At 40.1% G+C, this 25,055-nt stretch overlaps 1 protein-coding gene and 1 pseudogene across 3 annotated transcripts in view; both read left to right on the forward strand.

Moving 5' to 3' along the window:
• The window catches only part of ARHGEF3 (Rho guanine nucleotide exchange factor 3), a 272,865-nt gene that overhangs the window by 93,948 nt on the left and 153,862 nt on the right, over positions 1-25,055 (forward strand). The window contains exon 1 of one of the 3 annotated variants that reach the window (XM_016131539.2): positions 23,784-24,723. The exons of the other annotated variants lie outside the window; for them this stretch is intronic. Within the exon in view, the coding sequence (XP_015987025.2) occupies positions 24,520-24,723 (204 nt within the window). The 5' untranslated portion in view covers positions 23,784-24,519. Of the gene's footprint in view, positions 1-23,783; positions 24,724-25,055 lie in introns of those variants that run through there. 3 annotated transcript variants of the gene reach the window in all.
• On the forward strand, positions 21,599-21,717 carry LOC118602748 (annotated as a pseudogene).

Genomic DNA, 25,055 nt, shown 5'->3' on the forward strand with positions numbered 1-25,055 from the left:
TTTATGATTGACAGCTCCACTGGAGCCATTTACTCGAGGTGGGGAAGGGGCATTTTCACCAAGGAAGGGTTTGATACTGTAACCAAAAGGGAGTCTAGTTTTTAGACAGACAGGAAATAGTGGTGACTACACCTAGGGTCACTCAAAGTGAAGAGATCAGAACTAGAATCATGGCTTCACATAATGGTTCCCGTGCCTGCTCCATACCTGCCTCGACGCATCCCAGACCCCATGTTTGGAGAGAAGTTGGCAAACCCTCAGTGTAGCTGAATGTTTTTTGAAGGTCAGACTAAAATGCACTGAAATTGACAACTCAGCAGAGTACAGAGTCTCTGATACCCAAGACATACCCAGCCAAGTCAGTGTTTACTGTGTCCTTACCATGTCTACTCTGCAGAAGAAGGCGGCACAGCTTTCTCTTCTCTCTCGGCCTTAGTTTGTACATTTACCTCCTGTTATTGAACATTGATTGGCTCCAGGCAGGGTTATGGCAGTCCTGCATGGCAGATAGTATTTATTTCTATTTCAAAGATTAGAAAACTGAGCCCCACGTCTGCTAATTTGCCTAAAATCACAGCCATAGTAAGTGTCAGAGCCACCATTTGAACGTAGGACTTTAAAACAAGGTTGATGACACATGCCTTTCTTCAAAGGAGGTTAGACATGAAGATCTTTTTTAAAGTGCTAGACACAGGGAGTATTCTGTGGTAAACTTTTACCACCCAGAATCCTTTTGAATTCCCTTCTAACTCCTTTGAACTTTATTTTTAAAGTTTTGATTTTCTCTACTATATTCATGAAATAATATGTCACCTCATATTTATCAGTTATTATGAAAACAATAATAACAGCTCCATTAATCACAGGTAGCTAACCCCTAGCATTTATTACAGTTATACCAGGCTCTATGTCGAGTGCTTTGTTCATACGTTACGTCCCAGAACAATCCCAAGAGGAAGATGTTATTTGAGTCTTATCCTCGTTTTACGGATGAGGAGATAGAGTATGTTAGCTTTCTGTTGCTGCATAACAAATTACCACAAATTTAGTAGCTTGAAACAATACCTATTAGCACAGTTCTGTAGGTCAGAAGTTAGGGCATGGCATGGCTGGGTTCTCTGTTCAGGATCTCACAAAACCACAAAACTTTACTAAGGTGTTGGCTGGGGTGGGGGTCTCATCTGAGGCCCAAGGAGCTCTTCCAAGCTTATTCAGGTTATTGGAAGAAGTTAGTTCCTCTTGGTTGTAGGACTGGTCTCTGGTTCTTTGCAGGCTGTCAGCTCGGGGTCACTCTTAGCCCCTAGAGACCACTCTCAGGTCCTTGCCATGTCGCTCCCTCCATCTTCAAATCCAGCAATAGAGAATCTCCCTTACACCAATTATCTCTTAAGTTTCACATCTCTCTAACTTGAGGAAGAGCCCAGTTCCAAGGACTCTGGCAAAGCAATAACACAAATTTGAAAACTCATTAGGATAATAGTTGAAGGATCTGAATAGGCAGCACAGAAGAGAAAATACATATGATCAGTAAACAAAGTCAAATTGTTCATTCTAACGATTTCATCTATTTAGCTCATTCTATACGTTACCTACTGTTTCTAGTGCTTTGTATGTTATCGTACCTCCCAACAACCCTATTAAGGTAGATACTATTGTTATATCCAGTTTCCAGATGGGAAAACTGAAGCCCAGAATCTTAATTACACGTCTCCAAAGTCCCACAGCGATAAAGTAAGAGATACAGCTCGTGAACCCAGGTGGCCTGGCTTCGGAGCCTGTGCTCTCAGCCATGTGATTGCTGAATGAGAGCAAATGACACAGAAGTGTATAAAGTAAAACATATATCTAGAAGTTTAAACCAGTAAGTAAAGAAAAGCAAACGAGAACAAAAGTTAAAACAATCTCCTTTTGTAGGGAGATAATATATTAACATATACATAGAAAAAAGTCTGAATGAATATCACTGATGACAAACAACACGGGATTAGTGAGGTCCCAGAGAACTGTGGTTGGGTTATATATTTTTGTAATGTCTGAATTTTTTTAGAGAGAGTATATAATGTTTTTATAATTAGCAAAACAATAAACTTGTAATAATGAAAAACAAACTCTTTCCACAATCAAAATCTTCCACAAGCAAGAGGATGCTTCTTTTAAAAGTTTCTGGGGCTTGGAGAACATCAGAGTGCATCATCAAACATGTCTTGTGGCAAAACATCTGGGGTCTGATGAAATCTGGATCCACAGAAGAGGCTGGCACGTTCATGGTAGGCTGCAAGACATTTGCCCTCACCCTATACCTCCCCCTACACCTCCCCGATAGTCTAGAGGCTGCCTCCATGCACTCTCGGAATGGGGAGTTTACTGTCTGCTGCCCCTGTACACCCCAAACTCTGAGTTTGATGCATAGTCTTTGGCCATTATAACCAAAGCTTAAGTGGTAAAAAGGCACATGCGTTGGGATCAGAACATCATCCGGAACCTTCAGAAAAGACACATTCCAGAGCGTCACGTCCCTTATCTGCAAAATGGGAACAACAATGCCATCTTTTCGAAACATGAGACTTGGTTATAATGCATGTAAAGTGATCTGAATAATGCCTCATGTAGTTAAATGTGCAGAAAATATTAGCTCCTTATACCTAGGGTGCTCTTCTACCTGAAATGACTTTTCTAAATATGTGCATTTACTAGATGGCTTTTCCATGTGAGGTGCCCCCTCAAAAGGAAAAACTGTCTTTGGTTTCCGTTTCATCCTTTTATCTCATTTCCCTTCAGGTGGTAGAGAAGCCAGCCTGTGAGTAGATGTTAACACTTGTGAGGAAAAGCATAGGTCATCTTCATTCTGCTGACACCAAAAATATGCCAGGCACATTGAAGCTCAGTTTTAGGTTCAAAAATAGTTTCTTTTTTTTAGTCACATGTGAAGTCTCTGGAGATATATTGGCTTGTATGTCAGCTGTGCAATTCTGCACTTTTGTGTTAGAATTTATAGATGCCTGTGTTTATTTTATGCAGTTATCAATTCAGTAGTTCCTTTTTGTTCTAGAGTTTTGCAGGGTAATAGATGCTTTGACTTTGGTCTTTTGGGTTAGTTAGGAAATTGTGTTGCAAGTGATAGAAACTCAACTCAAATTGACTTAAAAAAAGAGATTTTTTTTTTTAATATACAGAGGTCTGGGGAATATCTCATGGAATGCAGCAGGGCCTCAGAAGCCCCTGGAACCGGGCACCAGGAGCCTATGAGGGTTCCCAACTCCTGTTACTTGCTACATTTTTTCTGCAGACTAACTTCCTCCATTTTCTCATACTATGGAAATGCAGCTGTCTGCAGAAGGATGGCCTTTTTCCTCTCAGAGCCAAAATTGCTAAGGAGGGATTTTGACTGGTCCATCTTGGGTCAGGTGGATACTCCAATCGGCAATGGCCATGGAGTGGAGTTCTGCCGCACCACTATGATGGCCTTTATAGTAAACATAGTAACATTTAGTTCCTAGAAGAAGGGAAGAGGCACTTGTTATCAGGACAAAAAAAGGGCCCCTCCGCCTGTATGTGTCTAAGCCAAAGTAGAGATATGTGCAAGTTTTGCAGCAAAGAAAGGTTTATTAATGAGTTGTAAGTCCAGGAGACACAGGCGAGCTATTGCTCAAAGGCCTGGCTCCTCAGGTATCTCAGGAGTACAGATTTTATAGGGAAAAATCAGTAGTCATGGAAACTAAAGGAGTTGGGTGCTACTGCTTGGAGGATTGGAGGAGGATGAAGTAATTGACCATCGTGTCCAGTTCCAGCATCAGCCACAGTGCCATCCTGTCTGTTCTCTGGCCTGGTCCCTCCCGGTGGGGTTTTCTGCTTCAATGGGCCTGAGGCTGAAGCACATCTAGAGCCAAGATGTTATCCTTAGTCTAAATTCCAATCAAAACTTACTGTCCTCATGATTATAAACTTGAGGCTCAGTTAATCTTCTGCCCTAAGACTTAATGATTAAAGGAGCAGGCATACTGAGGACAAGGGTGGGTGAAAAAATTTAGTGAGTCGCATGCCATTATCTTGGCAAAACCAGCTTGAATCAGAGAGAAAAAAAAATAACTATTAAAGAAATGAAGTTTCTGTGTGACAAACAATTCTTGTCTTTAAAAGGCTTCCCTATCTCTTATCCCATAGTAAAGGGTAATCATTCTGATTCCCAGAGTCTTGACTCTCAGGTAGACAAAACTCCTGACTCCTCTTCTTCCATGTTTGGTTTAAAGCAGTGCTTTTAGTTATTGATATATATTTTTTCAATCCTTAACTGTCTGGTCTGGGAACAAGAATAGACTGCTCATAAGACATAAACATTATAGCCCTCTGGATTAATCAAAAAATATCAGGTCCTGGAAAATTGTATTCTGAAATAGCAGAGGCCATTTCTATAATATTGGGAAGTATTATAGCATAGGAGTTCTAAGTAGAAGGTGGCCTGAGAATCAGTCTGTGTTGCTTTGTGGTTTGTCATATTTTTGACTTTTTATGGAGTTTTAAAATTTTTTCTTAAATTTAGTCTTGATTACATGAACAATATCATGGCAGTGATTTTGTCATCTCTGAAAGGTCCTTATGCTGTTTGAAGACATGGGAGGGTATGGTGATATTGAGAACCCAGGGGATATACCAGTTTGGAAAATTTCTCTTCTGAAGCTAAACCTTCCCCTCAGCTTTTTTTTTCCCTCCATGTTGGATTTTATATTCTTTATTTTCTGCCCATGTCAGAAACTGTGGATGGAAATTGAAGCCTCTTGCACGGGGGTTGGGTAAAGGTCCTGTCACAGACTTTTCTTCTCTCCTGTCAGCTTTTTCTTCTTCACATAATGTGGCCCATTTAATGATTAAGACTTGGTTTAGCTAATTGTGGGTCTAAATAGCCCCCACCCCTTTTAAATGCTCACAAAACACTGTCCATTAAACCAGTTGAAACACACAGTGAGAAGCAAGGGGGAAAAGATGGGGTAAGTTGATATACATACTATAGAGAGGATGCAGACAGGATGGAAGGATTCCAACTGAACCCTGGGGTTCACAATGCCGATATGTCCTTTTTCTCCCCCTCCCCCTCCCCCTCTACTGTAGCAGCCTTCCTGACTCATGATGTGATTGCAGGTACCAGAGTTGAATTCAAGCAAGAGGGCCACAGACTGAAGATGCCCTGAGCCAATGAGACACACTTGCTTTATCAGAAAGAATGAGGGTCAAGTATACCTGGTCAGTAGTTGCAGTTTGTCAGTTAGCCAGCTGAACAACTGGCTAATTTCTATTTCGTGTGTATTTCTTGGACAGAGGACATATGGAACTAGAATGGGTGTCACTAGTGGGTGGCTGAATTAAGATCTCATATTAAGTGCTCACAAGTATTTAGCGCCTCTGTATACTTAGTGCCTCATAAGTCTCAAACATATTTAATGCATAAAAAACGTTTAGTAACCAGGTCCCTTGTGAACATTTGGTATCTTTTTCTCCTTCCACCCTCTCCTATCTATGTTCGGCACATGTTCTACTTACTAACCACTTATTTATACTAAACGTGACTTAGAATATTTCTATTATCAGTAATTAAAATAATAATTAAAATAAATATTCTCTAAAAGCAAATGCTCATTAGAGCTTGATTACATAGGGCTCAATTTTAAATGGATTTCCCTATGTAAGACTGATGATGAAAATTCTTTTCCTACTTGATTTTTGGGCCTTCCATATTTGCCATCTCCTACCCAGACACTCTTCTTTTGCCATCCACCTCTGGAAATCTCAACACAACTCCTGGACCAAGCTTTTTGTGCATGGCTAGTACCCCTGACTTCCATGTGGTGCTGGTAATGAAACCAGCGGGATTAGATGCTGTAGCAGCAACAGGGACCACCAGTGCCCTGACCTGGTTTACACGTGCTCAGGGAGGAAAAAACTTTCTGTTCAGAATGCTGCTAATGCTAAATGTGTTTTTGTATCATCAGGGCTGACTTAACATCCATTTAGAAAAAAAGAAGGAATGAGGCTGATTACATTTTATAAACAGATGAGGATTTGTTTTAAATGGTAGCTCTGATTTAAGGAAGGCTCAATAGGGTTGTATCAGATATACATTTAATTGATGCAGGTTCAACTAAACCTGCTCATTGAAAAGGGAGTGGGGAGAGAACTTATAACTAAGCAAGAGTATTAGATGGGATGGCGAACCTGCTGTACCTTCTGTTGATCCCGGTGGGGCAATGGTAATTTTAAACCTTGAATGGGCCTTTTGTGTAACATGCCCCCTAAAAACAAGCAACAACTTCATCTGGGGCCAAACTGAAAATGTATGTACAATATTTGTTTTAGCAGTGGAGGAGGAACTAGTGAATATAGTTTATTGAGAGAAGGGATGTCATACTCCACCTTGTATCCTTGTAAGGGATTTCCATGATTATTATTTTTACAGTGTGCTATTTTTTGACTTTTTATTATGAAAAATTTCAAACATATGGAACGTTGAAAGCACAGTGAACATCCACCATCTAGAATCAACCATTGCTAACATTTTTCTATTTATCCATCTATAAGGTGTATATACAACTTGGCTTTATTTTACTAAATCATTTCAAAGTAATACAATTGCAGGTATCATGACCCTTTACTTCTACATACTTCAATATATACATCCTAAGAATAAGGATGTTTTCCTACATTACCACACCTAGGAAAATCATTATCAAACCTAAAAAAGTTAACAGTAATTCTCCAACATTCATTCATATTTCTCCGATTGTCTTTTATAGTTGGTTTCCCCACAGACCATTCAAAGGCCATGCATTGCATCTGATTGGATTTTTTGTTTTTATCTAATTTAGGACCATATTTAATTTTGTTTCCATGGTTTTTTTTAGTCTTTTTTATTCTCAAATACTCACCTCATCCCTCCTCCTCTTCTTTATTCAAAGGACTTTGACTTTTTGAAAAGACCATTGCTTATGGAATGTGTCTCACATTTGAGTTTATCTGATTGCTTCCCTATGATGTCATTTAACTTACTCGTCTTTATATTTCTTATCAACTGGTAATTTCAGTCTAAAGACTTGATTTGTTTCAGGTTAAACACTTTGGGGCAGGAAAACATCTGAGGGATGCCAGCTACTTGCATCCCATTAAGGAGCACACAGTGGCGGGTTGTTTGTTATTAGTGGTATTAATTTACTGTACAGGAGAGATGCTGATGACAGTCCAATCCCTGAGTGAAGAGCGAATCCACTGTAGATTCCTTGGTGGATATTTTAGATGGAGCTCATGACAAAAAGCAGGCACTTGCTCCCATTAGCTTCCAAAAAGGGCTGTTTAACGAGAATATATAGTTGCAGGAACGCAGGATTTCTCTCTGCAGATTTCATTCTTTCTCTCTCTGCTTTCACCTTACAATATGTAGTGCCTACTCCTTGTCTTCTCCTTGCATGTGATGCATCGTCGTGCTGGTTGCGATGCCAGCCCCGACTCAAATTGACGTGACCTTTCAACAGCTCTCTCTCCCACAACTCAAAATGATCTCAATTGCCCCATTCCAAAATCCCTAAGAAAACTGGGATGGTACCAGCAATTCTTTCTTGTGCTGGGCCTCACAGTGGTGGGCAGAATGCTGGACTGCTTATAGAAGGGCTTCCTTTTCCCTCGGTTCAGTTATCTGTGGTCAGAGTCAGGGTCAAATGGACCTGCCATTCGCCAGCTTGGGCAAGTAACTAACCTCACCGAGACTCAGATTCCACATCTGAAAAATATATCTAGCTCACTAAGTTCTTATAAGGATTAAATTAAATAACCCATATGAAGTATTTAACACTGGGTCTATGACATAGTAAGTGCTCATTAAGTACTTTTCCACCCTACTCATATTATCTTGTGTCCATTAAGCAGAAACTGTGGGCAACATTGGGGAAAGTGGGGCCATTTCCTGGAAAGAGAATGTGGGGAAAATATCCCAAAACATTTCCAGCATAGCAGAAAAACTTTCCATTTATCTAATATTTTTCCACGTAATAAAGTGATCAGTTCAGGCCCTGGTTTATGGGAGACTGAGTCTGGACCATTTGCTCTTTGCACGTATGTGCCATTAAATAAAAAAGATGTTGGATATATATGTAAATATGCACCAATTTAGAAGGAGGTAAGATAATTTCTTGTTTAAAAAGCTATTAAATGAATTTTGAATATAGTCTGGATATATTAATAAATATTCTAATGTATTCCTTTTGATAGGTGTTGACTTATGGTAATTCAACTCTTACGTCTCTTGTAAAGTCTGGCAATGGATTTAGCTCAGAATTTATTTTGCCCACATCCCTCTGCCCTGGGCGTCTCTCTGTACTGTCACAGGCTGGTACATTGAACTGGCTGATCTTGGCTTCTTAACCACAGTACCTTAGTTGCCTAATGAAAACATTCAACAAATGACTGCATTCTTTTCATATTTGTGGTTTTGAATGCATTTTAGATGTGGGAAAATTTAATATCTTGTTTTGAACGATAAAAGATTATTTTGATGTTGAGGGAACATTGACCTCCACAGGTCAGTCTAACGATTAGAAATTTTTCAAAGTGGTTTTTTTTTTTTTTTTTTTTTTTTTTTTTTTTTTTTTTTTTTACCTACAGAATTAATCAGCCTTTTAAGAAGTGATAACTTAAAATGCTAGGGAGGGTACAGTAAGATGGATGCTCTCATAAATGTTCAGTGACATTGTTACTTGATCATCTTTCTGGAAAGCTATTTGTGTCAGAAACCATAAATGTATTTATGGTTATTGACCCAATAATTTCACTTCTAGGAATCTATCCTGTAGAAGTCACTAGACGTGCGGATTAAGATTTATGCACAGAGATATTAAGTGCAGCAGTCATGATAGAAAAAATGAAAAAAGTCTAAATGTCTAATAATGTGGGACAGTTTGTGTGAATTGTGTTTTATTCATATGAGTGCATGTTATACAGCTATAAAGGGCTATTGAGGAAGAGTGCTAATTCAGGGGAAATTTTCATTGTTATGTTTTTAAAAGCAGGAAATAAAATTGTATATATCGTAATGATCCTGCTATGAAAAAAATTTATTTAAAAGACTGAAATAAATATGCCTAAATATTAATAATTTCTTCTCAGTGAAGGGACATTTTGTTTTGTTTTGTTTTGACTTTTCCAAGTTTGTACAGAGTACATACATACATAATTTTTATAGTTGAGGAGAAGAAAAATTGAGTTGAGGCAAATACTTGAACTGCAGTTTTGAAGTGGAGTTTTGGGTTTTAAGGTTTAAGAATAAAAATTATCCCCAATAGGCAACAGGAATAAATCTAAGTTGGAAATTCAATGAATTGGCCTAAATTCCATGGTTACTTAAGATGGAATTTAAAAATATGGCATCTATTTGTGGGGGAGTTTCAATGTGATAACTTCATAAAAATGAATTTGGAGAAATTTGGTCTGTTCTAATAGTAACAACAACAAAATCCATAAATCTTACTTGGATATTTGAGAGGGGAGGAAAACACCTTTATAAGAATGAGGGCACTGTACTCAGCGAAAAGAGAAATCACAGTTCTGAAACCATCATCCCAAAAAGAGTTAATATTCCAAAGCATTAATATATATATCAAGTGTAATTTTATGTTATCTAGTGGTATAAAACTTCTTTAATATATTAAGAAATATTTCTGCTATATAACTCAAAGGGCAAATGTCAAAAAGTGCAGTAGACGAGAATAGGAAATAAAATCCTTATTGAGAGGCAATAAACGACAGTGCAAGTAAATCAGTTAGTTTGGTTTTAGTAGTTCTAATTACTTATTTAAAAAATCTATGTCTACATGTGTGTTTCTGGAAGAAACACAAAGTTGGTTTTCTGAGTGTTCTCCACTCAGCTGCCTTTCTGTTTCTTATACTGGATACTGATTTTATTCCGAGAAGAACTCAGTGTCAAAAGTCTCTGGTGTAACAGTAGGAGGAGATAAAAACATTTTCACCTGTTGTTAGTTGTGTTTATTTAAATAAACTAATGCAACTATTGTTGCTTACTGTCACTGGGTTCATTTCAGCTGGCCTGGCAATGTTTATGTTGGCAATAGTGAGGAGATGCTATCAGCAATTCATTGTGTACTGTTTGCATAATGAGACATGGTATCCAGCTCCAGCCAGTTTTTTAAAAAATGTGTTGAGTTAGTTGAATAGTTTTATTAAAGTGCCTGTCTAGATTGGAAGGTACAGCCTGCAACTGAGAGGCAGTACTCAAGTCCTTAAGAGGCCCCCAGGTACAGCTGTTGGGCTGGGTTAGCAGATTACTCAGCCTCTAGAACATAGCTGCACCTGCAGGGAGCTGGCTACCCTGCTGAACAGGAGAGAAGCATCAGTGATTGATAACGCTGGTGAAGACAAGATGCCCAGCTACGTTGTCCTTTGACGCTTCAGGTTCTTTGACTGTCAAAAAATCCAGGGCTAGTCCAGAAACTTCAGCCAAGGCAGTTACAAAATAGTCACGGGGATGTAAAGTACAGCATAGAGAATATAGTCAATAATATTGTAATAACTATGCATGGTGTTAGGTGGGTATTAGAATTATCAGGGGGATCACCTCACAAGTTATGTAAATGTCTAATCACTATGCTGTACACTTGAAATCAATATAATATTGAATGTCAACTATAATTGAAAAAAATTAAATTAAATAAAACAATTTGGCCAAGGGAAGATCTACTAGATTTTCCTTAGTTTATAGCATCTAAGCAAGTTTTTCCTTCAAGAACAGTCATTTTGTTAACCACCAATGGGATAACTTGGAAACAAGAACTTTTAAAGATAGAAATTTAAAGATAAACAGTATTTGAGTTTACTTCTTTGTTCTTAGAACAAAGTCACCACTTCACATTGTGACTATAGAAACAGGGGATAACAATTTTTATTTTCAGTCTACTTAAGCCACTAGCGTGTCTCCTGGCAAAGGTTCTCAAAGTGTGGTCCATGGGACAGTAATAGCAACAGCACTTGGGAGCTTGTTAGAAATGCAGAATCTCAGGTCCAACCTCAACCTGAATAAAAATCTGCATATTGTCAAGGTCCCGGGGTAATTTGTGGCACCTTAAAGTTTTAGAGACACTCTGATTTTTAGGGCAGTCCAGATTCAGCTTGCAGATACTGTCATCTCAGTAGAGGTTTCCTGTGAAAGTTTACAGTCACAATTTGGGGTCATGGAAATTGACATGTGGTTAGTCCTCTTTCTCTAGTAAAAGAAAATAGGGCTATGGTGAATTCCAGTTAACCAGTAACCAGGATCCAGCCACTTAGACCAAAATTATTAGTAGAAATCTCTCTGATTGAGGAATAGTAAAAGAAGCCACAGGCAGGGTTGGAAACTCTGGTATATTCACCCCCACACCCCTCTCTAAACCCTCCTTCCCCACCTGGGAGCAAACAAGTCATAGAATTCTTTGTCCATGGAGAGGTCTTCCAGAAATTCTTTAATTCAGAGGATGTATGTTTTTTTCTTACAGTACATATATAGTAGGCCTTTCACTGATCTTGTGGGTATCCTGTGTAGTCCCAGGCAGCAAGGCCACCACACTGATGTGTGACTCATAGGCAAGACAGCAACTCGCACTAAGGAGGGAAGGGTGTCCAGTCCACCTCACGCCAAGGCCCGTGTGTTGTATAATGCATTTCCTGCCTTTAATTATTTACTGGTCTTGCCATGCCCGTCCAGTGCCCTGGCTGCTGTTTTCTTTGTTCTACAACAGAGGAATTTGACCTTTCTGGGATTTAAAATCCCACTCAATCTTGGCCTTTTCTCAGCATGGTTTTTCCTCGGGTGGCAGTTCACTAGGGACAGAGGCATATTTTCCAAACCCCGTTGTGGCTCAGTTCAACTATGTCTTCATTTCAGGAGAGATTTGTGCAGAGAGGCTAAGCTGATTACAGGGCTCAAGTAAGGCCCTGAACACATTTCAGATTTGGAATGCAAATTGTTGTCTGTAGTAATTATAGTCTGTGCTACAGTCCTGCTTGGCCCCCCTGGTCATTATCTTCGTGCAGAATAAGCAGCTTTGTACTTTCAGAGTGGGAGGTAATGACGGAGAGAGGGGCGCTTGAGGGACATTAGGGGTGTTTTCAGAGACTGTCTCCAAGACTGAGTGGGAGTAGGACAGACCCAGAAGTGTGGTGAGGTGCTGCCACTGACAAGCGCTGTGACCATGGGCCAGGAACTCAACTTCTCTGAGCCTCAGTGTCCTCCAGTCTTTGCCTTGGAGGGTTGTCATGGTGATGAGATGGCGATGATGTAATGATACCCGGTATAGCGCTTGGTACATAGTAAGTGCTCAACCATGGGTTGTCGCACTGCCTAGCAGTTACCATAAGGTTAAATATCCGCAATTGGAAAACACACACCTTTCTTAGGGGTGACTCCTGTGCACTCATTAGTTACTGCTTTTGTCCTGCAGAGGGGCTGTGGTGCAACCTTCTCATGCTTCACCCGCCTGCAGAACTGAGGGCTGGCTTAGAATGCTGACTCCAGATTTCCTGGGTGTCAGTCTAGCTCTGTGCTCTTTGGTGATTTGATTAACAGCTCTGAGCCATGGGTTTCCTTATTTATAAAATGGACATTATAATTGTATGTGATTCGCAGGGTTGAAGGAAGATTATAGATGAAAAAGTGCCTATAAAATTGAGTGCCAGTGCTTGGCACAAACAATGAAGAGGGCGCTACTGTTATCTCCTTGCAGAGATGAAGAAATTAGGGTTTTAAGAGCTAAGTGACTTCCCCAGCCTGTGGCTCTTATGTGGTGGATCCCAGACTAGCCCAGCAAACTGGCTCTATAGTCTGCATTAGTGTCACCTGAAGATGGTCAAAAATCACCGAACAAGCGCTGCCCAGGCACCTGCTCTGGGGGGTCCTCTCTTCAAACCCCTCATTTTTGTTGAAAAATTCTTTCTTAAATTGGGTTTAAATATATTATAATACTATCATTATATTACTATATTATATATGTTACATGTTATATAATATTTAAAAATATAAGTTTGTTATATATCATAGTTATATATCATAATAAATATTATATATAATAATGATAGCAGCAGCAACTATTTGCATAGATTTGCATTCCTACTGGAAATGTCCTAGCCATTGTCAGCACTTATAATTGCTTTTTGTTTTTCCATGTGAGAGTTTATCGTCAGTGATTTTGCTGCAAAATCCTTTCTTTATCTTATGTAGTTTCTGGGAAGCAACTATTGTTACTTACCATATGCCAGGCATTGTTTCAAGTGAGTTGCTAGGTCCTCACAAAAAACCTTGTGTGGCAGATGCTCTTGTTATCCCCTTTAGTTGATGATGAAATTAAGGCAGAGAAGTTAAATAAGTTGCCAGAGCTCACACAGTAAGTTTGAATCCAGGTTGTTTGGCTCAAATTGTATTCCTAATCCCTGTGCTAAATAAAGTACATTCATTGATTTGCAATCTACTTTCCAGATGCTATGCCCTTGCCATCTTGGCTGGCCTCAGAGCTCCCAGACCTCCCTGGCTGTAAACTTAACATACCATTTCCTGGGGCCTGTTGCTATGTGCTGGTCTCACCTAGCTTCAGAGGGTCTTTCTGGGGACTCCTCCCACAGTCCCCACATGCTCATTCAACACAGGAGGCCTTTTGTGCCTCAACCTGCTACATTCTTAAAAAAAAAAAAAAAAAAAAAAATCAGCCTTTCATTTTAATGATGACACAACCCAGAGGTGAGGTTCTTGTTATCGCATTCAGGGAATCTGGGCAGAGGTGATTGGAGTTATAAAGTCAAGTAGCAGGGGAATTCCTTCTTTTCTCCATAAATTACCAATCTGAGAGCTCTGTGTAATTTCACATTACAGGAGAGAATGGCTGTGCTTAACTTCTGCTGGAAGGGAAAATTTATCTCACTTCTCATTTAGTAGGGAAAGGGAGCTGGGAAGCATAGACATGGAATTTTTGTTGTTTTTACAATTCCTCGCTTTTAGCTGATGTATTTAAAATACATAGGAAATAGGATACCAAAACATCTCACTGGTATTATACAGCAGTGGCCCCTGTTCTTGACAAAAAGAATTTATATCTGGTCATGTATCTATTCTTGCTGAAAAACTTGCTCTGGTTCCACATTTTCTACTGTATGGAGTTGGAATTCCTTCCTTGGCTCCAACCATCTCATCTCCTAGCCTTTCCACTCTGTCCTTCCCACAAGCCCTTTGACCATCTCCTCACTTCCCCCAATGGACCATGCTGTTCACTTCTGTCTTTTGCTCTGCCCTCCCTCCCCTCCGCCTGGCAACTCCAACATATCCCCGACAACCTGGTTGAATGACACTTTCACTGGGGAGGCATGAGGATTATCCCTGGCTGTTTCCACATGAAGATTGTCCCTGGCTGTTTCCTCTGTGTTCCCAGTGCCCCAAGGCTGTGGAACAGAGTGCAGGTTGAGCAGAAAGCATTGTTTGCAGGTCTGTGTCCCCTCTTGCCTGCGAGCTCCTTTGTGATATTTTTGCTTGCTAGACACTTTAAGCACCAGAACTGGGCACTTTTCTGTTGAATAAAGGACCACTGCCCTATTTTTACACATGCCTGACTGCATTTTTTCCTGGAGGAGGATCTGTGGATAGTAGGTAGAATACCAGGTGGGAGATCTGGAATACCAGGCTGTATATAGGCTCTGTGAGAGCCAGTCCTGTCCTATGGACCAAGAGCCTGCACCATGGGTGATGCTCATTCAATCACTGTCAGACCACTGCCTGAATGAGCACTGCGGTAATGAGCCCATGCTGCAGGCCTGTGTTCAAATTCCTATTGTATCACTACACCTTGGACAACTTCCTTAACCCCCTGAGCCCTTTTCTCATCTATTAACTAGGGATAATAAAACTACCTATCTCATAGGGTGGTCTTAGAATTAAGTGAGTTTAGCCTAATGTCTGACACATAGCAAGCCTCCAATCAGTGGTAGTTGCTATTGTTATTAATAATAAAATGAATTAATCACAGGATATGTGCTTGAAAGGAAATTAACAGAGTATTGTGCCAAGATAAGATGGTAGGGTGTGCAATGTAATCTCTTAGACAGCCTGGTCATTGAAGGCCTCCCATAAACTGAGACTGAACTATGAGAAGGGCGCTGCTGCAATGTGAAGAGCTGGAGGAAAGCTCTCTGGATAGCTTTCTGGAAAGCACGTACATCAGGCAGAAAAAGGCCTGATGAGGAACAGAAAGTGCGACCAGAGCTTAGGAGGAGAGTAAAATGAGACAAAGTCAAGAAGGAAGACAGAGGCCAATTGATGCAGGGCCTCTGGGGACAGTGTTTTGAATTAGAATTGCAAAAGAAACCGTTTGGTCCTTATGCCCAGAGTTATTCCGTGGGATTGATTCCTGGACTACTCCAGCTTTAGCCCATCCTTAGTTCTGTGTGCATGTACTAAGCGCTCTCAATAAAACCCAGTTCTGATTGTTTTAAGCAGAAAATGAATTTATTAAGAGATATAGGAAGCTCAGAGAATTTTGGAAGAATCAGGGAATCAGGAACAACCCCAACTTATACTACCAAATATTTCCTGCAAGGATACCATTGTTGCCACTGCTGGGTGGGTATTGATACCATGGTTTGCACCACCAACACTAGTTACAGAACGTAGCCACTCAGCCCTTAATGCTGCCTCTGTGAGCTGCCGTCACCTTCACCAGAATAGAGTCTGCAGCATGCTCTGCTTTCCGTGCCAGCTTCGAATGCCGGGTCTGGGATGGGAGTGTCTGAATGGCTAAAGTTCATTCACGCTCTTGTGCCCTAGCTGCAGGGGAGACTAAGGAAGAAATGTGTACCATCCTCATCTCCTTTGGTGGATACAAGCTCTGGTTCATGAATTGGAGCTTCCCCAAACCTAGAAAAGGAGTTGAGCTGCAGAGCATCAAGGAGGTGATAAACGTCCCTCACAGAAACACATGGAGTAAGTGACTTGTGGAGTCACTTGGCCTCGGCAGCATTCATGAAATAGGTGATGGCACTTTAAGAAAGATTCGATTGCTTTCGTCTTAGACAATGATAAAAAAAATGTATAGTGCCAAATTTTGAAGCAACCATTTCTCAATCTGATGAGAGGCTAGGAAGTTTTCTTTTTAATTAGTTTGTGCAGGTGTGTGGGGGTCGCATGTTTCTCCCGTGTTTATCGTAGATTTGCATCCCTGTTGGACATGCCCTGGCTATTGTCAGTGCTTATAATTACTTCTTGTTATGGCCACGTGGGGCTTATTGTCCAAGATTTTGCTGCAAAGTTTACTGTTTATTTTATACTGTCTCCAGGAAGCTGCATGCGGAAATCTCCTAGCCCTAGCAGGAAGTCTGACTAAAGGGACAAGCCTCCAGGGCAGAGCCCTAACTGGGAGGAGGTGCTGAGCTTCCAAGCAGAGTCAGTTTCTCTTAGGTAGAAGCTGGAAGCCTTTTCTGAGTGTACTATATCCCTGTTGTTTCGCTGGTTTCTAATGTTTTGCTGATTCCTTTCTGATTCCAATTTACAGGGGGAAAAAGTGGCAATACGTTCTTTATTTTTTAAATATACATGGATACATACCAAAGTAAAACAAAAAAACACTTTCATTGTTGTGCAGGCAGAAGAATGCTCTGAGTCATAAGTGCACACACACCTTTTAATCTCTTGGTATTTTCTTGGGGTATTTTCAAAGAAGTCTTGAACTTTTTAGATGGATTCAAGGGTTTCAAGGATGTCAGCATTATAACATTTTAAAAATAAATAGGACTTAAGTTTTAACCTCCTTTCCATTTGTTCTCCCTTTTTGGAAGGAAGAGGAGAAATAGGAAATTACAAATTTCCATTGCCTTTTCTTGTTAGATGCCCTGTTGATAGCTCTCATTCAAATCAGGGTAAAAGAAAAAATCAAACTATTACAGATTTGGTACAAACTTCAAATTGCTAAGAGGAAAATTTGAACTAATGTCCATAATTACACCAAAACACTTCCTTTTCTGCTTGGAAAAAATAAAGACATTATTGCTGTGCTTTTGTCTTTTAAAAATTTTATTGAAAATATAAACTTTTATAAAAATAGAAAGAATAGTATTATGACTCTCAAAGTCCCCATCATCTCTTGTTCTGCTTTTAAACACATATATCAGTTAGATTCCTATGGTCCTCTCTATAATCTGACGAGGGATAATGGAATCAATATTCCTGTTTTACAGATGAGGAAACTAAGGGTCAAGGAAATTAAGAAGTGACTTACCAGGTCATTCAACTAGTAAATGCCAGAGCCAAAAATCACAAAGCTCCCATATTAATTTGCTGTTCATTATTCCAGCCAGCCAGTTGTTCCCAGAAATTATCCCTCAGGAGGTATCTGGAGTCAAAATAAAGATGAGAAAATTTTTAATAAAAATGATTTCTGCTTTTGTTACATATATTTTAACTCAGAAATTCAGTTTGTCAAGAATTGTTTTGTGGTATAAACAAATTACTTTTAAAATCCTGAATATTCAAGCCTCGGGAATACCAACCCCCTCATATTCAGATTTTCCACTTCTAATCAACTTTGACAGTAAGATGCTAAATAGTCTCATTTCTAAATAAGGAAGTTCTTTGGCTGATAGATATAAGCCAATCAGTTTTTAAACCTTTCTTTTTCCTCAGAATTGGGCAGAGGTCACCAACCCACTGGGGTTTTACTTTTTAACTGATTGTATAATGAAGAGGATGTGACAGTCTTTTGAAAAAGCTGCTGTTAGGGTGTTCATGTTTCTAAGAAACAAATCGAATGAGCTTATTTACAAGTGCCCCAGTCTGCTCCATGCGTACATTTTTTAGGCTGCCCTTGATGTGTTCGTAAAGGAGGTCAGGATGGTGGCTGCTGCTTCACTGCACACCGCAGAACGTGGCTTTCCTTATTTTTTGTTTACTTTTTAAAATAGCCATCTATGTATCGGTTGCCAAAGTAATGTGAGGAATTTGATTATAAAAGTTCAGATTTGTTTAGAGGGAAAAAAATAGTGTTCAAACTACTGCTCGTAAGAAAACCGGCAAGATAAGCACTCAGGATCAGCAGTGATTAGCAATCTGTTGAGACTTCCATGTTCAAGCCTCATTTATTTTTAGTTCTCTTGTTGAAACCACAGATGAAGTCTTTTCTATTTATTCATTCTTGACCTTGGGCAGCCAGGTCTGCCTCCACATTCTTCCCATCATTTTGTAATCTTGTTGAGCTGGGATATTAAGCAGGGCTCTAGAGGAACATCACCATCTTCAAATAGTTGAAGCCTCTTGAGTTAAACCACCTTGCATCCAGCTGACCCTGGTCTAGAAAGGGATCTGGACCCCCACTTCCTTTGTCCATGGTTCATGGTGAAAGGGCAGAGTAGCTGTTCAGGTTTTTCTTGGATTAGCCACACTTCTGTCACTGAGTATATATAGACATTCAATTAAAGTATATGACCAGAAGTAAATACTCCCAGGCCCTAAATACTTTGAAATTCTTTTTATTTCTCATTTTTATGACTCATAAATAAATTCTCTTTATTTTACTTATGACTTGCTGTGCATTATTTCTTCCTGCCAACCTGGTAACAGCAAAGAGTAGTACCGAACCTCCCTTCTCCATCACAGCATAAATTCTTGTTGTTTTCTTAATCTTACCGGAATTCGACAACAGAATCAGAAACTCAGACCTGTGAAATAATACTTTTCTAGTGTTGGAAACTTGGTTAAATCAATACCCAATATACCATTTTAATTTGTTCACTGCTACAATCTAATTTTACTGAGATTATTTGCCATCTAACATTCAGTGCAGTTTGTAGAATTATTTTAAAATGTAAGGCACCAAATAAAACATGGTAAAGGACTCAAATTTCTAGCCAACTCTGAGCTTTCAGAAATCTATGGCTCCTTGGGTACAAATAGGAAAGATATTGAGGAACCATTAGTCACCAACTGAAAAAAATCTGTTTGATTTATATAAACTAAAAAGAAACCCCAGTTCATCCATTTCCCCCACTCCCCACGACCCCTGCCTCTAGAAACCACCACTCTGTTCTCTGAATCTATGAGTTTGGTTTTTGTTTTTGTTTTCTTAGATTCCCCATATGAGTGAGATCATATGGTGTTTGTCTTTCTCTGTCTGGCTTATTTCACTTAACAAGTGCCCTTGAGATCCATCTATATTGTAAATGTTAAGATTTCATACTTTCTTATGACTGCATAATATTTAATTATATATATATAACACAATTTCTTTATCCATTCATCCATTGTTGCAATGAATATGAGAGTATACATATCTTTTTGAATTAGTTTTTTTATTTTCTTTGGATGAATATCCAGAAATGGAATTGTTGGAACATATGGTAATTCTATTTTTAATTTTTTAAGAAATCTCTTTACTATTTTCCACTGTATAGTTTTGCAGTTTTATTCTCATCAATAGTGCATAAGGGTTCTCTTTTCTTCACACCTTGCCAACACTTATTTCTTATCTTTTTAAATTTAATTTATTATTTATTTATTTATTTATTTAAGGCGAGGCAGACTTTGATTGACCTCATAGATTGCAAGGAACTTGTCAGCTTACAATCCTTTATTTTTTATTTTTTATGCCTACAGTACCTGGTCTTCCTAGGTGGTCTCCCATCCAAGTACTAACCAGACCTGACCCTGTTGAGCTTACAAGATCAGACTATCTCTTTTCTTTTTGATAATAGCCATTCTAAGAGATGTAAGGCAATATCGCATTATGATTTTGATTTGCATTTCTCTGATAACTAATGCTGTTGAGCATATTTTCATGTACCTGTTGGCCATCTGTACGTCTTCTTTGGAAAAATGTCTATTTAGATCTTCTGCCCATTTTCTAATTGGCTTTTTTGTTTGTTTGTTTTGCTATTGAGTTGTATGAGTTTATTTTTTTTTAAATATATTTTTGGATCTTAGCTCCTTATCAGATATATGATTTAAAATTATCTTCTCCCATTCAGTCTTTTCATTTTGTTGATGGTTCTCTGTGCTGTGCAGAAGCTCTTTAGTTTGATGTAGTCCTACTTGTTTATTTTTGCTTTTGTTGCTTTTGCTTTTGGTGTCAGATTTTAAAAAGTCATCACCAAGGCTTATGTAAGTTTATCGCCTATGTTTTCTTCTAGGAGTTTTATGGTTTCAGGTCTTATATTCAAGTCTGGTCACCAACTTTTAATGCAGAAGTAATTCTGCTGAAATCTCACCATTTTGTTTTAGGTAAATGAACTTATCACCACTCTGGTGATGTTTTTTAAAATATTTTTGGTGAGAAAACTGCTATAAACTTCTCAACAGAAATTGTCTGTAGGTATATAGAATAACAACACAGGAAGCATGTGGTAGTATCTTAGCTAGGTCCCCATTTTGGCTGTAGATCACCAGTATGGTTATTTCATCAGCTGAGGGAGAACAGGGGCCAGTTTTTGCATTATAGGTACCTTACAGGCAGTTTCCCACGTATAAATATACAATGATTCCGTTCCATACACTTAAAGAAAAGTATTATACTCTGAGAACCTATGCACCCCAAATTTTATAGTTTTGTTTTTTTCTTTTTAACATTCCCTCTAATCTACATAGAATTTATTTTGGATAAATGTGAAGTAGGGCCTTAAAATGAGGTACTTTTCCCCCCAATGAATGAATTGTCCCATTTGTTGGTGATCCTTCTCTCCTCCCTTAGTTTGAAGTCCAATATTTGCCATATGTCAAATTCTTGAATATCCTAGGGCAGGTTTCTACCTGTCTATTCTAGGGGCTGTATGCATGTAGCAGGAGCTCTGAAGTCAGCCCACCCCAGCTCCACTTCTTTCCCTGTACCTCTAGGCTCTCTTGAGCATGTTCACGCCACCTGTTTGTTTCAGTACAGTAGAGATAATAGCATGACCTACCTCAGGACAGTTGTGAAGATTGAATGAAAAAATTCGTGGTAAGTTCTCACATAAAAACATCAAAGATCTGCAGTCACCATTTATGATTTCAGTAATTGTGGCTTTAGAGAGTTTTAATATCTGCTCACAGGTGCACTTTCATCATGAGTTATGTTCTCAACGTTGGTAGAGGTAAGAAGAATGAGTAACTGAGAGGCAACATTTCAAGTGCATCTTTCATACTTGCTGAGTGTTCACAGGCAGGGGCTAATAAATTAAGGTAATTCCATGCCGTTGAATGCTCTGTAGTATGGGTCTAAAATGTATATGATGTGGAAGGATGTGCTGGATGTTAAATAAGAAAAAGTAACTGGTAGAATTATGTTATTATTCCCTTTTTGAAAATAAAACGTTACACCCAGCAACTTATGTATGTTTAGAAGGAAATGTCTAGAAGGATCACCACCAGTGGCTGCAAACTGACGGCCCTTGGGTCAATTCCAGCCAGCAACTGTGTGGCCTGTACAGCATTTAAAAAAATGATGAAGTAGTTGCCAGCATTTAAAAATTAGGAGGTTTTATATAAAACCCGAAATTTCCTACTTCTTTTAAAAGACTGTAATGTCTGGTCCCAGTGGTCCCTTGGGACCCCAATAAGCTAGAATTGACCTAAAGAATTTATAGCCATGCTACCCTGACCAAGCCTAATCCCATCTGATTTTGGAAGCTAAGCAGGGTTGGGCCTGGTTAGTATTTGGATGGGAGACCACCTAGGAATAACAAGTGCTGTAGGTGTTAAAAAAAATATATGGGATTGTAAACTGACAAGGTCCTTGCAATCTGTGAAGTCAGCCAAGGGTTGCCTCACTTAAAAAAAAAAAAAACAAAAGAGAGAGAGAATTTAACTAAAGCAAATGCTGTCAGTAATGCCCCCATTTTTCCTTCAGGGAAAAATGCCCTGAAAGCATTGGGGTTTGTTACCCCCTTATCTACATCTGGTTTTAACCTGGGTGTTAAATCCCACTTTGGCAAGTGAGATTGGAGTGGGGAAAAAAGTGAGGAGTCCCTTTTTACTTTATACATTTCTGTATGGTTTGAGCATATTATAATGATACTATGTGACTTTTAAAATTTAGAAATCGGTAGAAAAACATGTTTGACCACTGGGTAGTATCCTAGATTCCACACAGAAAACCCACATCACTGTTCCTTTATGAGCTCCCATTATAAAGCTCAAAATGGACTTGAATCCTGCAGGGCAATAGCCTTATTATTGAAATACTCCTCTGAGATGCCTGTGCATGGACCAATTTTATTACTGGAGTTCTTTTCTCTGGTCAAAGCAGGGGCATCAGAGGAAATAGCCATGCCCTATTCTTTCCTTCCTTTTTGCAGGCTGCGCCCCTTTCCCCTGCCAGGGCGTCTGCTGGATCTCCCTTCCTTCCTCCCTCCTCTGCTGCTACCTACCCTTGAGCCCACTCAAGTTTCACCTCTTCCACGAAGTGCTGCAGCCCACAGGTTTCGATTCTTCTTTCTCATTCACAGTCAGCAGCCGGAAGTTAGGCTTAATCATTCTAGGATTAGTTCATGTGAATATGCCCTCCCTTCCTTGGGCAGGGGGTGGGCAACTCTAGTGTGCCGTGGTCATCTCATATTTTTATATCTCTATCTCTATCTGTCTGTCTGTCTTTCACTGGGATGATTCTGGCCTTGGCTGCTAGGGCTCCACAAAGTGGTATGTTTGAAAATCCTCCAGGAGATGAGTGCCTTGGTCCTCAGGGGATTGACATTCTTTATTAGCTGAGCCGCCACCAAAGCTGGCTAATCTCAGATTGTTTACAGGCCTGTTCAATTCAGGATCCTTTCTATGCGGGAGACTAGAGCAAAAGGCCTTTTTAGGAATGTCTTCCCTATCCCTCCCCCACCTCCACACTGACCCCCTTGCTTTGTTGGGAGTCGGGCTTTGGAAAGTAGGGGATCCCAAGGATGAGTTGAAACTCACCTTGGTGGACACAACTGTTTGACTTGCACATGTTACTGAGTGTTTCCTGGATGCCAGACCTAGTAGGTACCACAGATGGGTCTTGAGGTGACCCAGATGCTTGGCTGAAAGGGCTGAACTTTTTCACAGTGATTTCACTTCCTTCTTTCTCCAAATAGATGGGACCTCCTGCCCCCATGCTCCTTGAAGCAAGACCGAAGCCTTCTGAGCAGTACTTTCAAAGCAATTGCTTTTCTTCCAGAGCACCCTGTCATTCTGCACCTCCTGGATGTTGTCCTTGTCAGTTTTTCTGCCTAGAAAACCCCTCAGAATTCTGCCCATGTGTCTCTAACTCTGAGAAGCCTTCCCAGACTTTATCCCCCTGCCAAATGCACTGGCCAGGATCAGTTATTTCTTGCCCTCCCCCAACCCCAAACATTTTTTGCAAGTTCCTGGCAGCATTTATTTTATTATTGGTCATCATCAGTTCATCTTTGTACTACCAGAGCCTGGTGCATCCCCATGTTGACAGGGCAGAGGCATTCTTCAGAGGCCCTGTGTTAGGGGCCTGGCCACTGGCTTGAGAGAATCGGAAGAGCTGCTTTCTTGTAAGTTTTGGTGTCTTTGATTGAATCTTTTTCAAATGAATTCTTTTGCTGGGTCTCCCACTTTACTGAAGGAGACAGGCAAAGGTTCTTAAAAGCCTGTGCATTTATAAGAACTCCTTGGGAAACCTTGGGCTAAATCTTTGCACCTGTAAGTTGCAGTTAGAAAGATTTTTGCAGATCACATACTACCCCATTAGAGAACTGAAAAATAAAAGTAAGTAATTGAAAGCTGCTACACTGGAGCTATGTCTCCTTGGGTTTGAAACCCACTTCCACTATGCAAGGAGGGTGAGGATGTTGATTTTTTTTTTTTTTTTTTTTTTAGGAGGGGTTGAACAGGGCATAGTTTTCATCTGAAACCTTGTAGTTCACCGTGAAACCTTCTGTCTCACCCCAAAAGTCTGCGTTTTGTAAAAGGCAAGGAACTGAGGCAAGGTGTCCAGTCTGGTGAGATCCCCATTTCATAAAATGAAAAATATCAGCTATGAGTTATTTTTATAACTCTGAGTAGTAAGGCCTCTTGTTAATTAAATCAGAAGCTGAAAGGCAAGTTTCCAGAAGCAGCTATTTTGAAGGGGCTCTGAAGAGATTTGACTAAGAAAAAAAGAAAGAAACGGATGGGTGTGGTGTTTACCACCCCTCTATTTATTGAGATTTACTGTGGGCCCTGTATCCCGAGTGAAGTTCAAATAGACTATTGATTCCCCTTTGAACACCCCAAACTCTCCTCCCAATGTTCTCTCTTCCTTTCACCCCCATGTTGGGTCTGCTAAGCTCCAGATTTGAGGCATGATGTCCTAGCAATGAACACTTTAGCGCTGCCAGAATGCCCAGCATGGTGTTAGGTGGGGACCCCGTGAGCATTGTTTATTTCTTACAGGATTGTCAGCCAAAAACTGAATTTCTGGTGTGCTTTTGCCAAAAGACTGGGTGCCCTGAAAAAGCAGCCACAGCAGGCAAAGAAACCACCAGAGGTAGGGAGCTCTTGGCTGGTGTGTTTCTCAGCTTATGACACTTGTAACTGATGGCCCCCTGTCACTTCCTGTCATGCAGCCCAAGTTGGCGGGGGAGGAGTTCCTTCAGGGAAACCATGCTCTACTCTGCACAGAGGATCCCGTCCGCAGGGCTCCGCCACAGTTAGGGGCGGGGGACTCCGGGTGGATGAGGTCGGAGCGCCCCATGGTGTGGTGCTGCTTCTTTGTCCGTGCTCAGGTAAGCTGAGTCAGGGGTGGACCAGCTCCTAAGTATGACCCAAACCTGGCTGGGTGGTGTCAGGAGCTGAGGAGTGTGAGAGAACAGCTGTCTTTGTATCTCCCAAGACACTGAGTAGGGAGCTGCTATTAAAAACACCTGGCATGATGGAGGCACTCTTCTGCCTCATTTTAGTATGAATCAAAAAAGAGCTGTGTGGTTGTGTTTAAGACCACAAATGCTTATGCTTAATGGAGATGATGAGTTAAGTGGAGTGTCTAGCCGTTAGTGCGTCCTTTAACATCTGTGATTGGAGGAGAGCTAGGGGAGGTGGGTCTTTCACTCTTTGCTCC

This window comes from Rousettus aegyptiacus, unplaced genomic scaffold (assembly GCF_014176215.1).
Source record: "Rousettus aegyptiacus isolate mRouAeg1 unplaced genomic scaffold, mRouAeg1.p scaffold_m13_p_4, whole genome shotgun sequence".
Classification (NCBI taxonomy): domain Eukaryota; kingdom Metazoa; phylum Chordata; class Mammalia; order Chiroptera; family Pteropodidae; genus Rousettus; species Rousettus aegyptiacus.